Consider the following 14624-nt stretch of genomic DNA (forward strand, 5'->3'; position numbering starts at 1 on the left):
CAGTGAAACGTTATGGATATATTTCATGTTGTCTATATTTTTGTGCGTGCATGTGTGTGGGCACGTTTTTATGCTTTTTCTTTTTTCAGTTAGACAACAACCCATTGATTTTAGCTCAGCCACTGGAGTTGAAGTCGGTTCGATTCGGTTTTTTAATATTAAATCACACCAAAGAAGATAATCTTTAAGATTCCTGAGAATGTGATTAACATCCCAATTAAACACACTCTTAGTGTTTGAGTTATTTTTACGCATCAATAACTTACAACCTGTGGGGGTTAAAAATCATTTTCCCCAAATAAAAATCATTTAAGTTGGGTTTCGGATCGACCAAAGCCCAATAGTAGAAGTGACCTGGTTTTCAAGGAATCGTCTGGGCCAACTCGACTCCGGAAGGATGGCCCAAGCCCAATGAGAAGCCCAGTTCACCGAATAAGAGACGCATTACCAACATGGACTCGGTCAAGGGAATTGGTCACAATCAGATAGAGGACCTCGCCGCGAAGACCGGATCTGAGAGGACTTCAACCAGCAACGTGGCAGAGTCGAACTGACGAACACGTGTCCACTTCAACGAATCCGCCCCGACTATAAATAGAAGCCGATATGTCAATTTTCAACACGCAAGCTTACACCCTTATTTTTGATCTCTCACTTCTCTATTTCTTCGAGTTCACCTTTGTTGAGTTCAGCACTTCGCCTTCTTTTAGTTTGTAATTTCTTTGATTATTAATAAAAACTTCGAGTATTTATATTCATTTCTATCCATTTCCTTTCAATTTTCTTTTGCTTCTTATACGACGTCTTCTGAAATCCATATTTAAATAAATCAAATATATATCATATTATAATTTGAGATTGTTGAAACCGACATCAACTCAACCTCTATGTGAATTTGAGATATAGTTATCAATAAAATTAAGGATAAATTACATAAATGCCCACTGAACTTTTGATCATTTAACAATGTGGTCCCTACTTTTATTTTTCTTACAGCGTCGCCCTTAAACTTTCATATTCTTACAAACTTAGTCCTTCCGTCAAATTTTTTCTATATTCCGTCTATTTTAACTTGTGTAATAACTTGAATATTTAAAATTACCTATATATCCTTTATTTAATTATTTTATATTTAAAATTAATAAATTAAAATTAAAAAATTTCATTTTTCATTTTGTTTGTTGTCTTTTTTTAATACATTTCCATTATACTTTTTTTTTTCACGATAATAGAAAATTAATAATAAATAATAATTCATTTTTACAATTCAGTTTTATTAAAAATTCATATTTTACATCATTATTTTATTTTTATTTATTTTTTATATAGTAAATAATAATTTTTAATAATATTAAATAATTATAAAATCAATATTTTTTTGTTATTTTACAATTTTGTCTCTGTTTAAATAGTCACATGCCAATCACATGGGCAAAAATGGATGGATTGTTGAGAAAAATAGACGGAAGAACTAAGTTTGTAAGATTGTCAAAGTTCAAGGGTGACGCTGTAAGAAAAATAAAAATAAGGACCACGTTTTAAAATAGTCAAAAGTTCAGGGGACATTTAAGTAATTTATCCTAAAATTAATTCTTGGGGTTTTTTTTAAGTTATTAAATGTTACAATTTTAATTTAATTTTTATTTTTGGAGTCCCCGGCTATTTAAAAAAAAAACTTAAAGAGCCTTTTTTTTTTTCCAATAGTAGTAACCGGAACAAACATGTTCCAATTTATTACGTGTATTTCCAATTCTAACCAGGGAACCGGAATTATCGTTTAACTTCTCGTCGAGAACAAAAGTATGGGGTGAGTTTAAATCTGGTCGAGCTCAAAATTTCTAGAATATTTCTTCCGATTCCAAACGCTCAGATTTACCCTTCAAAGATAAAAACATGTAATTTGTTTTTACATCTAAATGTAATTAATTGGCTTTCCTCTGGCCAAGGGTTAAAGTTAGTGTGACCCATGAGTCAATTTTGCCAGTTTCACGCAACACCGCTTCCAAATCTAAAATATTTCAAAGTCCCGCCAGTAAGAAACCAAATAGCAACGAAACAAGAATCCGCGTGAACCAAAAGCGATGAATCCTGACCATAGATCTCAACCCAATCGACGATCAGCGCATGGTTTAAGCACATGACACGGATCGCCATCTCTCACCGTACATCAACCTAATAATCCAACGGCTCACACTTAAACCCCCAAATTTCGCAAACCTTCCCGCTCTCTCTCCCAATTCCTATAAAACTCAATCCCAACCAAAATACTTCATCATCATCCATAGAATCCACATCTCTGCACATTTCAATCTTCAAAAACTCGAGCCATAGAAAATGTCTGGTCGCGGAAAGGGCGGGAAGGGACTCGGCAAGGGAGGTGCGAAGCGACACCGTAAGGTTCTGAGGGACAACATCCAGGGGATCACCAAGCCGGCGATCCGGCGACTGGCTCGCCGTGGCGGCGTGAAGAGAATCAGCGGCCTGATCTACGAGGAGACTCGCGGAGTGTTGAAGATCTTCCTCGAGAATGTCATCAGAGACGCTGTGACTTACACAGAGCACGCTCGGAGGAAGACCGTTACTGCCATGGACGTCGTCTATGCTCTCAAGAGGCAGGGACGGACCTTGTACGGCTTCGGCGGCTAAACGGATGATCTTCTCTCCTGCTTTTGCCTTTTGTTTTGCTCAGTTTTAGCCGTAAATGAATGTTCAATCAGAATAGGTTGATTTAAAGATGCAATGAATCAAAAGGTTGTACTCGATCTGGAAAATATTAATGAAATGTGTTGAATTTACTCTGTTTAGCCAAATTGATCTGAGTTTCATATGCATTTGTGTTTTCACTAATGCTTTTAATGTTGCTTATGCCTTCGTTGATGCTCTACTTGAGCCCATAGCCACAAAAATACGATGAAGGGATAAAATGATGGCCCCGTGTTATTAGTTCTTATTCAGTATCATCTACACCCACAATTATCTTTCAAAACTTTGTTTCGTCCAGGTCTTTAATCTTATTATTTAATGGATTTTGCTGCCTTTAAAATTCTATTTACCCAATGAAAAGTTATGTGAATTGTTTTACTTGTTTCGCGCTTCTGATGGCTGATTGGCTTGTCACAACATTAGAGCATCTTCAATGGTAAGTTAATGTCAAATTAGCTTACCATGCCACATAAGTCATACAAAAATACAATTTATTTAAGCTAAATCATCCACAATGATAAGTTAATTTATCATCTTGTTTAAGTTTATCCCACTTATCAATTTCTATTTTTGTTTATTTTTTATTCAATTTTCACTTGTTAAAACTATAATTTTTTTATTAAGTGGGTCTCGTGTTTTTGTTTAAGCAAGTAGCTTTATAGAGCCAATTTCTCTAGCCAATTACATAGCCAAATAATGGTTAAACAAATAGCTTAACATTTCTCTTAATTGCAAGCAAGTCCTTAAAGTTGTTAAGCTAAACACTATTAAAATGCTCTTACAATCTCTCTCTCTCTCTCTCTCTACTGTTAATTTGTCTAGAGAAATTTTATTTTCTAGATCCGAAAGTAATGAAAACATCTCAATTAGACCAACTATTTAAAAAATATCCAAAATTGAACTTTTGTACCAATTTTGGACGAAAATACCATCGATTCAAAAATAAACCCTCTCCTATCTCTTTCACCCTCACTCTTTCACTTTCTCTCTCTTGCTCTCCACACCAAATCCGACGCCCACAACACCATTCCGACGCCCACCACACGAAATCCGACCTCTACCACCTCAAATCCGACGCCCACCACATGAAATCCGACCGAAACAACCACAAATCCGACCTCCACCACACCACTTCAAGGTCTCAAGCTCTCAAACTTCCATAACTCAAAATGACAAAAAATGTTAGATTTAAAAAAAAAAAAAACTGGAATTTCCGATGAACACCATCGGAATCCATCGGATTCCGATGGTCTTCATCCAAAATTTCGGACGAGTTCCGACCAATTCCGACACGTTCCGACGAGTTCCGATGGTTTTGAGATTCCGACGAGGTGTTCTTGAATTTTTTTTTTATTATTTTTTTTTTTTTATAAATAATTTAAGATAATTTGGTGTGTGTTTATGATAAATAAATTAAAAATAGTTCTTTTTTATTTATGAACAAAATATACTAATATATAGTTGTTTTTTTATAATTAATGATTAGTTGTTTTTTTTTAATTATGAACAACATACTAATAAATTTTTGTTTTTTAAATTATGAACATCGTGTTTTTTATGTTAAATTTACTTATAAGTTGATGATGTTTTGTTTTATGTTATATATTATGTTATGTTACGCACTCATTGGAATTGGTCGGAATTGGTCGGAAAGAGTCGGAATTGGTCGGAATTGGTCGGAATCGGTCGGAATTGGTCGGAATTTCTGCTTGAATTTCATCGGAATTTTTACATGAATTTCATCCGAAACGGTCGGATTTCATCGGAAATAACGTCAAATTCCGGAAAGTTTAACCTACATCTACCAAGTTTATTTATTCTACACAAACTATATCACTAAAGCTATAAAAGATGAATGAAGAAGCATACTTACCCATTTTGAAGGAATTCAACCAATTGGATACGCGAAATGATGAGAAAATGAGAGAGAATGAGAGATTTTCAATAAGTAGAGAATGCACTTTTTTTTAGTAGTGTTATATGGTCTTGCAAGGGTGTTTTCGTCCAAAATTGGTACAAAAGTTCAATTTTGGATATTTTTAAAGTAGTGGGCCTAATTGAGATATTTTCATTACTTTCGGGTCTAGAAAATGAACTTTCTCTTTGTCTAACTAATCGCTAATTTTTTTGTTTTCCTTTTCCGTGTTTTGAATTTGCTACACTATAAGTAGTGATTCGGGCTTTGAGTAAGTTCACGATTTAGGGAAGAAGCAATGATATAATGATGCAAAATTTCATGGTTAGGGTATTTCGTAAATCATATTATTATACGTATGAGAAATGTATGTAATTAATCCTTTTGTTTTATTACTTTTGCTCATGTGTTTGGATCAAAACATCGCTTAGACAACATTGCCTACTACTAATTATAGTATGTAATGTAAGTTTTTTTTTTTTTTTTTTTTTTTTTTTTTTTTTTTTAAATATGGTATTAATGAAATATTCTCTCTATTATAATGTCTATATATATTTAGTCGACTAATTAATTAATGACCAAAATCGTGCTCAAATAAATGCTCAAAATCAAGCAATTTCCTACAATTATAAAAATTGTGATTTTTCTCATTGATGACTATGAGGCGCTATAAATACAAAAGTTTTGGGGTTCCTAAGCTAACTCACACATTAAAAAAATCAACACCATTTAAGGGGGAGAACGAGAGCTTAGAAAAACCTCGAAATAGCTTGTCGGAGTCAGAGCCCGAAATTCGCCGAAAAACACAACAATGACCGGAGGAAATTTGATCATTTTCGCTTTCGCTTTAACGTGTTTATGTTGTTATGACACCTTTAGTATGTGTAAAAAATTCTTACATTTGGTATAAGAGCCGTCTATACCTCTGTCTTGATGTTTATAGCGTTGTAGGTTTTTGCCCTTTTTTTGGATTTTCATAATTTACATTGTTTTGAAAAACTAAGACCGTAAATCTTTCCAAATTAGTTTTTCAATAAATTTTGAGGTTTGAAATAATGAAATCTCAATGATGGAGAATCCATCAAATTTTTATTTTGGGTTCGCGGGTGTGCAACTAAAACTGGTAAACCGCAATTGATGAGAATGACATGTCATTTTGTTCTATGATTTTGACAAGCACGCAAACGGCATGTCGTTTATGGATAAAGGCAATTGCTAGTCGGTTAAAAAACAAGGCGTTCTTTGTTTCCACCAAAACATGTAGTTTTGTTTTGTAATGGGCATTATGGTATTATTCAGCTTATTTATTGTGTATATTACATAATGCATCCTACAGCTTTTTTAAGTTTTAGGCTGATATTATTTATTGTGTTATAATTATTTAAAGGTTATATGTATACTATTTATTTATGTTATTATTTACATATAGCATTCAGTAAAGTAAAATAAGAATAACACGATGAAATTAAGCAATGATTATATTGTTTAGTGATCTATATAATCTTAATTAGTTATAGAGTAGCCACAACATATATAATGAATTAAGATTATATACTATAGAATTAAGATCACACATAAACTATAATTGTAATAATTTATATGAAATATTATGAAATTCACCCACATGTATTTTGTAATATTTCATATAATTCATTAAGATAAAATCTCAAATTATATTTCCTAATTCGCCCACAGGTATTAGGAAAAAAAACATTCTTTGATAGCTTTATCATGATCGTATGAATCTAATTGAATTAGAATTTTAGCCCACATGCAAGTTTTATGTCTCTAGATTCATCGAGTAAAAACATGATTTTACATTAGTGAAACATGATATAGCTATTTTCTTCAATTTTTTTAATGAGCATGTATAATTTATCTAAATTGCAGCTAGTCAATCTGTTAGTTACTCTGATGTTAAATGTGATGTTCCCGAACTCAAATGGAACAACTTTAAGGTCTGGAAGGAAAGAGTTCTTCTTCAATTGGGATGGATGGATATTGACTATGCCATAAGTAAACCTGAATCTCCTGCAAACATTGAGGTGAGTATCCCAGATCATGTTGATCTTTATGAAAAGTGAGAGCGATCTAATGCGTTATGTTCATAAAGACCAAAGTATTTGATGGGATTAAGATTTCTATTAAGCAATATGACAATGTTCGTCTCTTAATGAAAGCAATAGTCGATCAATTTTCCACTTCAGATAAGGCTACGGTAAGTACTCTTATCATGCAATTTTCATCCATGAAGCTTATTGGGATATGAGGTGTGGGTTATCATATCATGCGCACGAGAGGTATTGCGGCTCAATTAAAGATTTGGAAGTTGATATGTTAGAAACCTTTCTGGTTCACTTTATTCTGTGCACTATGCCCCAACAATATGGCCCTTTTAAGATTTTTTATAACACACATAAGGATAAATAGACAATTAATGAACTTATGACCATGTGTGTTCAAGAAGAGGGAAGGCTGGCCATAGAAGATGGTGAGAAAGTGAAACTGACCTTCTCTGAAAGAAAGAAGAAATATTGTGCCATAGACAAAGGCAAGATCCTTGTCAAAGCGAACATTAAGAAAGAGTCAAACAACTTTCATTTGTATGTTATGAATCAAATCTAACAAATATTGCTTATAATGCTTGGTAGATTGACTCTGGTTCTACATTTCATGTCTCAAATACCTTGCAGGGTATGCAAAACCTACGGAAGTCAGCGGGATGTGAGCAATATATCCATTTAGGGTGCAGAATGAGCTCACATGTGGATGCTATCGGTTCTTGCAATTTAGTGTGAAGTAGTGGCTTTATTTTGCATTTGTAAAAGACCGTCTATGTTCCTAGTTTTTAAATTAATTTAATTTCAGTTTCAAGATTTGTGCCATTTGGTTTTGACTTTAACTTTCTCGGATACTGGTTTTATATTATTAAATAAATCCGAAATTGTTGATTATAGTACATTGTTTATTCAATTACATTGCTAAATAACGCTGCTTCTAACTCCTTGAATGTTACTGCTGGGTTGAAACGTTGTATTATGAATGAAAATTCTTCTCTATTGTGGCACCGGAGAATGGGACATATCTCCATTTTGAGAATTAAAAGGTTGGTGGATGAAGGAGTATCGAGTGCTCTTAATTTCAATTAAAATTTCATTTTATTAAAAAATAGTACACTGGGTTTGCAGTGATTTAATTTAATTAATTAATTTATTAGGGACCTGATGGATTACTTTTTAATAAAATATAATTTTTTCTATTTTAAAAAATATGATTTATTAAAGAAAAATTAGTCGATCTAAGCCACATCAAACGTTGCAATTGTAATCTAGCCAACGTTTCGTTTATTTTTCGAATCTAGCCAAATTAGATGACGTGTCATATTTATGTAAGATGGTATTTACCATATTAGCCTTGGTTTGGTTTAAAAAAATACTAGCCCACGTTTTGAAACTTGGTTTTGTAGCCGAATTTGTTATATTCGGTTTATATTTTGAATTTTAAAAAAAATTATATATTTGGCAAAGTTGGTTATTGAGCGTTTGTTTCTTTAATGAACATTATGGCCGTGTAAGCAAATACAGTGTAAATGTTTGTAAATTTTTGTTAATCTCCGCTGATTTGTTAATTTCTGTTAATTATGCTAAATTTTTTGTACTTACGCGTGTAAACAAATACAGTGCATTTATTGCATTACATCACCGAATCTCCTATTAAATTAGCTAAATATCCAATTAAATTGCGAAAAAATCTGAAATTAATTAGCTGTATACAATTCAAACCGGTCAAACGTGGGCTAGTGCTTTGATCAAGTAAGTATAAGAAAAAGGGTAAATTAGGTATTTTATATCCGTAAATTTCAGTAAATGGCTAGATTGCAAAATTTACCAAACGTTGGCTAGATTTCAAAAACCATATTTCAAAATGGCTACGTTGCTAGTTTACCCAATATTAAATTACTCCTCTAATTGTCTTTTTTGTTTTATTATAACTATGTTCTATTAGTATTACTTGTTCTTAGTATATTCCTTGTAATGTTCATTTAACCACGTGAAGAATCAACAACCAAGTTTGTATATGCTTTTTTTTTTTGGTTGAATTTTCTAAACAACTTGTTACATTTATTAATGGTTTGTAAGAAAGAGACAAGGTTTGTAATAGTATAGTAGTCGCTGTTCCTTTATGTTAAAATATCGTTTGGTTTGATTTGTCTCACCAAATTAGATTTGGGTTTCTTTTAATTTTGTGTGGGGTCTCCTTAATTAAAACATCTCTTATCTATTTATTTTGGAAAAATGACATATATACACTTTATGCGTAATATCAAATTTAACATTAGATTTTTCAAAAATATCGATTTTGTAATTTATGATGAATTAAAATGACAAATTTATATCCCATAATAGAATATAGTGTCACAATCCCTTTTTTTTATTGACTTTTTATTGATGTTGACTCTAATATTTATATGTAAACCTCACTTTATCATTATTCATTTTCCCCATATATGTGATTTATTTAAAAACAAAAAACAAATGACAATCTATGAATCATGGAGAACACATACAGAGGAAAGTGATAAAAGTCGACAATCGATAGTTATCAAAATCATTGATTCGAGCGTGAAATCTAGGACTCAAAGTTGCAACGTGAACACAGAAAGAAGCCGTCTCTTGGGAGGTATGAATTTTAGTGGTGTGCTTCGATTAAGAGCTATTTTTTATTTTAAAATTGGGAATTTAGGGTAAGGATACTGGTTTGGGTTTGGTTCAGTTTCTTATATCAGAGTATTTAACATATGAAAAATCAATCAAATGAATATCCGTGGCACTGTTATCTATTTTAGAGTATAATGTTATCATTTTAATTAAACAGAGAGTACAAACACGACATTTTTGAAAATCAAAAGTTAAACTCAACAATTCACTAAAACACATGGTATATATATATATATATATGTCAATTTTCCTTTATTTTTTCAAGAAAAATGTAGTCAATGTTAATGAAAAATGTAATAAAATGCCCAATATTACAATTTTTATTATTAATCTAGTTAAGAATGTAGCATTGGTTATGATCGTGGCCGAATAACCACGCTCATACCTTCCATCCGGACCCACAAGTGGTTAATTAGGACAAGTACCCGCTTGACCTAGTCAAAAGTCGCGTCTAGGCATCCGATCCGTCCAACGCTGCATTATCTACCCGAGCATTATGAATAATAAATTGGGCTAACACCCCAGAGATTAGTTAGGGCCTCTCATGAGTGACCCGCGTACATCGTCGGTCCAAGCTCCGTGCTTGGCACGACCCAAAGATTTGTCTAGGACCATGTATGCATTGTCATGTCGAGCTCCTTGATCTGCCCGCTAGAGGACCGTGCGGGAGTCTTCTTCCTAGACGCCAAAGGAGCTGTTGAGCTGAGCCTCTCGCTTGACTTGACTTAGGACCTACGTCCGAGGTCAACTCTCATCGATAAAAAACATGCAGCCACGACCGAGCCTCCTGCACGGGTACTTGCCAAGACGAGCCTCGCGCTAGGCCTGGTTAGAAGACACGCTCATTTCACCAATTCATATGTAGTAGTCACAATTAGAAGAAAAAAAACGAGTCACAATTCACTCTCTTACAAAAAAAGGTTTTGGGCCGGGTCTGGACACGAGCTGCCCTTAGACGTAAAAATTAGTGCTAACACAGTATGGTTTAACCATTTTGACATCTTTAATCATGAACGACCTGGTTATAATTATAAGTACGGGACAAGTCTCAACCGGTGTACACACAAATAAACATCGAGAGTTAATTTAGTCCTTTTACGAGCTGCAACATTATAGAGAGGCAGCTTCCAAGATAACGCCGAGGATAGTCCCAAGCTCTATCACTACTTGATTGCAGTTACAAGTTGAGGTCACCACAAGACAATCCAATTGTATTGTAATTTTCCGTCATCTAAACTCCTAATCCATCAAAGCACATGTGAGAATAGCCAAGGTCCTTTTAAGTCGAACAAATTTATAGACAGACTTGATCTCTAACTTATTTAATTCATAAATATGGTCGGAGTGGCTATATCCGTTTTGATCTAAACACAACCTATTTTCTACTGCGCCAGATAAAAATTAGTCGGAGAATGACAAGATTTATCATTTAAAAGGTAAAATGGTGGTAGCTTATTTTAAAAGTAGCTTAAGAAGAAGACTAAGAAGGGCGTTAAGTCAACATGGGAGCACACTGCTAATAAGCACTAAACTCAGCTCAATGATTTTTAATGGCTGAGTCCTACGTGGAAATGACTAGTTTGTAGGCCACACCCACTATAATCAATATCCGACAAAAACATATCACTTATTGTCTTACAATAATGAGAGAGGAAAAAAAAAAGTACAAAATGAACCAAAAACTATTTTCTGTTGTTCAAGATGGGGAAGATTTTTTTTTTTTTTGCTCTGAGCAAGATGGGGAAGATATTAAACGGAGAAACGCGACAAAATGAAAACTAAACTTAAACGGACCGTCCAAATTCCCAGCTATTTATATATATTTAAAAATATAAATGAAATATGAGTATATATATATATATATATATATATATATATATATATATATATAAACGCACATCACATGTATACATGCACCGGTTGTATTTATACAATTGCTTATCACGGTATATGTGATTTATTACCATTTTTGGGTATAACGAACTCAACGAAATTCGAGTCTCGTCCTCACAAATCAAATCCAATCCGGTCCGATGCGTAGAGATAAGTGATGGGCATAGCTTGCGACGACGTGGTGCTGATCGAGCCGGCGAAATCCTCCGGCGAACCCTCCGTCGTGACCGTCAACTGCCCCGACAAGGCCGGCCTCGGCTGCGACCTCTGCCGAATCATTCTCGAGTTCGGTCTCTCCATTTCCAAAGGAGGTATGTATAACCAAACACAATTCACGAACAACTATTTCCTTTTCTGCTCTGATTTAATTTAATTAAATAATGACTCTGTATTAGCCCTTTTTCTGGGTTGGTTGGTTTGTTGGTTCATTCATTGAGCTATGTAGTCTCAACATGCTATACCCACAATGTTGTGTTATTGGGCTTGTCTTGGATTGATAACATTCTTGTGAAATTGGATGTTTTTTAAGATTTTTCGACCGATGGAAGGTGGTGCTACATAGTGTTCTGGGTTGCCCCGAATCCGGGATCGGTCAACGTTGACTGGGAGAGCTTGAAGGCCCGCCTTATCGCTCTCTGTCCATCGTGTACTTTCCCGGTTTATTCGAATTTTCAGCCCAACGGTCCATCTACATCGCCGCTCTATCTATTGAAGTTTTTGTACCTCGATCGAAAAGGACTACTGCATGGTATGCAAGGAAATAAATTGATATGGTATTCTTTTTATGAAGCACTTTCGCTTTCGAATGAAGCTCATACTAATCGATTGTGTGTGTATGTGTGTGTGTGTGTTTTTTTTTTGGGCAGATGTTTCGAAAGTTCTTTGCGAGCTTGAGCTAGTGATTCAGAGAGTGAAAGCGATGCCGACGCCGGACGGGAAAGTCTTGGACCTTTTCTTCATCACAGATTGCATGTGAGTAGCGATCAAGTTAATCTTGTTACTAAAAAGCTCTTCTTTTCTTCTTTGAAGTCAAACACAATTAATCAAGCAAGAAATTTAAGTGACACAAAAAAAGGATTTGTTCTCCCCGTCGAGCTCTTGCACTATGTATAATCTCTTTATCACGGATACAAAGACTGTGACCCAATCTGACAACGGAACAGTTGTTATTCAAGCTCTTATATGTAAATGTTGAACTCGAAGTTGTTTAGGGTATGAAATTTCTCCAATTTCCCTTGCGTTGCTTGGAAGAAAGGAAGGAAAAGGAAAATGAGAGGGAGAATAGGATGAAACATGTATAAATAATGAGTGAATAATGTTTTCCATAACATCCGTGAAATATGAAATCCATCCAAATTTCCATGACTTCGAAACACAACATAGAATTTGGATTTTGCCCTTCCATTTTTCATTTTCCCTTGTGGTTTCTGGGTTCCAAATGAAACCTTTTAAGGATAAAATGCGTTTACAATAGCGAGGTTTTGGCTATTCTTAGCAGGGAACAATTACACACCAAGCAGAGAAGAGACAATATATGTGAGCAGCTCATGGAGGCTTTCGGAGACTATTGCATCACGTGCGAGCTTCAACTTGCGGGACCCGAATACGAGAGCTTGCAGCGCTGCTCTTCTCTCGCGCCCGCCATAGCCCAAGAGTTATTCGGCCACGAGATGTCGAACTCCGGATCTCTGGGCCCGGATTTCACGACAAAGGGAAACTCGGCTACCATTACAGTTGATAATCTGTTGAGCCCTGCTCACACCTTGCTTCACGTACACTGCGTGGACCAGAAGAGCATCTTTTACGACATATTGAGGACTTCAAAGGACTACAATATTCGGGTATAAAACCTTTCGCTCTTCTACTTTAGAAACCAACAAGTACGAGTTGTTTTTATCTTCTTCTTCGTCTTCTTCTTCGATGTTTTAAAGAAAATGATTGTTGTTTATTTTTTTTCTTCTTATAATGTCATTTAGATTGCGTATGGTAGATTTGCTACGACTGTAGATGGGTTCAGGAAATTGGATATATTCATTCAGCAAACGGACGGGAAAAAGGTGATGGACCAAGAAATCCAGACCGCACTGTGTTCACGGTTAAAAGAGGATATCGTTGAGCCAGTCAGAGTTGCCATTGCCAACCGAGGCCCCGACACAGAGCTCTTCGTTGCTAATCCGGTAGAGTTATCCGGAAAGGGAAGACCCCGCGTATTCTATGACGTCACTTTGGCCTTGAAGATGTTAGGAATTTTCATTTTCTCCGTAAGTTTCATTTCTCTAACCTTTCTCTGTTTTTTTTTTCAAGTCTCCTATAAGTGAATTGGAATCTCGTTTCTTTCCTTCCTCGTTTGCAGGCCGAAATAATTAGGCATTCGACTCCGGTTCGCCAGTGGGAAGTTTACAGATTTCTTTTGGAGGAGAGCTGCGAATTCCCATTGGCAAGCAGTCGAGCTAGAAGTAAGATCGTGGATGGAGTTAGAAGAGCATTAATGGGTTGGTAATAGACTATCATGGCATAACCTGGGCCAAGAACCCCAAGCTTTACATTTTGCTATTTTTTTTTTCCTTTCTTCTTCTACTTCTTTGTGCATGGTTTGTGTTGAACAAAACTGGAAAATATAGTATGCACAGGACACTTATCTGAGATTGATGAGATACTAGTAGTTGTAACTGCCGAAGTTTTTCTTTGGGAATCTGTACAGTGATTTTGATTTCGTTGCATTTGAAGTTCAGGAAGATTGACCATTTTTTTTTTCCATTACCTATTTTCTTTGTTGAAGGGAACCTATTTTCCCACGTCAACATGTGTGAAAAATGGACGTGGTCTAATGAATAACGAGATTTTGCAAACATGCAACTGACAAGAAAAAAAAAAAGGAGAGAAACACATTAATTCCCCCTTATTTTTTTATTCAGTCATTTTATTCCAGATCTCTCAAGAATTTGAATGGAAACTCTTATTGGAATAAAGTTAATAAATTTTATTTATTAACATGTGAATGGTTGATTTTGTGGCAACAATTTGAGTGGGATCCACTCATCGGAATTAGATAATACCAAGCGATATTTTGCCAAAAATCGGACCTAAGGTGAATGAGAAAGTGACGAGCTGGTCTGGACGAAGTGACGAGGTCGACTGGTTCCAGCTCGACTTGACGAAGTTCCAGCTCGACTGGGCGAGGTCGAGTAGTTCCAGCTCGACTGGGCGAGGTCGAGTGGTTCCAGCTCGACTGGGTGAAGTCGACTGGACGAAGTTCCAGCTCGACTGGGCTAGGTCGACTGGACGAAGTGACGAAGTCATTCCAGCTCGACAGAGCGAGGCCAACGTACTCGAAGTGACGAAGTCATTCCAGCTCGACTGGATGAGCTCGAGTGGACGAGCTCGACCAGACGAAG

General features: G+C 35.3%; 2 protein-coding genes across 3 annotated transcripts; both read left to right on the top strand.

Annotated features, from left to right (window-relative positions):
• Nucleotides 1–2260: 2260 nt before the first annotated feature.
• LOC149379235 (histone H4) lies at nt 2261–2802 on the top strand. Its single transcript, XM_089604554.1, has one exon. The coding sequence runs from the start codon at nt 2335–2337 to the stop codon at nt 2644–2646; it is 312 nt and encodes a 103-aa protein (XP_089460680.1). The 5' UTR covers nt 2261–2334; the 3' UTR covers nt 2647–2802.
• Nucleotides 2803–11224: 8422 nt separating this feature from the next.
• ACR9 (ACT domain-containing protein) lies at nt 11225–13949 on the top strand. 2 transcript variants are annotated; one of them, XM_089604291.1, is made up of 6 exons: nt 11225–11540; nt 11759–11977; nt 12096–12201; nt 12725–13070; nt 13206–13490; nt 13583–13949. In XM_089604291.1, exons 1-6 carry the CDS (start codon nt 11387–11389, stop codon nt 13727–13729), a joined length of 1257 nt encoding a protein of 418 aa, XP_089460417.1. In that variant the 5' UTR covers nt 11225–11386; the 3' UTR covers nt 13730–13949. The 2 variants fall into 2 exon arrangements, with proteins under 2 accessions (XP_089460417.1, XP_089460418.1); XM_089604292.1 differs by having other exon boundaries at nt 11226–11540; nt 12728–13070.
• Nucleotides 13950–14624: the final 675 nt, after the last annotated feature.

This window comes from Urtica dioica, chromosome 12 (genome assembly GCF_054948205.1).
Source record: "Urtica dioica subsp. dioica isolate 48M chromosome 12, U.dioica_male_clone48M_v1_H2, whole genome shotgun sequence".
NCBI classification, from domain to species: Eukaryota; Viridiplantae; Streptophyta; class Magnoliopsida; order Rosales; family Urticaceae; genus Urtica; species Urtica dioica.

Excerpts from the sequence above, each read along its gene's own strand:
- ACR9 (XM_089604291.1), top strand. The coding sequence starts at position 11,387 with ATGGGCATAGCTTGCGACGACGTGGTGCTGATCGAGCCGGCGAAATCC. Across the intron at positions 12,202-12,724 it reads TTCTTCATCACAGATTGCAT|CAGGGAACAATTACACACCA; the intron begins GTGAGTAGCGAT and ends GGCTATTCTTAG. Across the intron at positions 13,491-13,582 it reads TAGGAATTTTCATTTTCTCC|GCCGAAATAATTAGGCATTC; the intron begins GTAAGTTTCATT and ends CCTCGTTTGCAG.
- LOC149379235 (XM_089604554.1), top strand. The coding sequence starts at position 2,335 with ATGTCTGGTCGCGGAAAGGGCGGGAAGGGACTCGGCAAGGGAGGTGCG.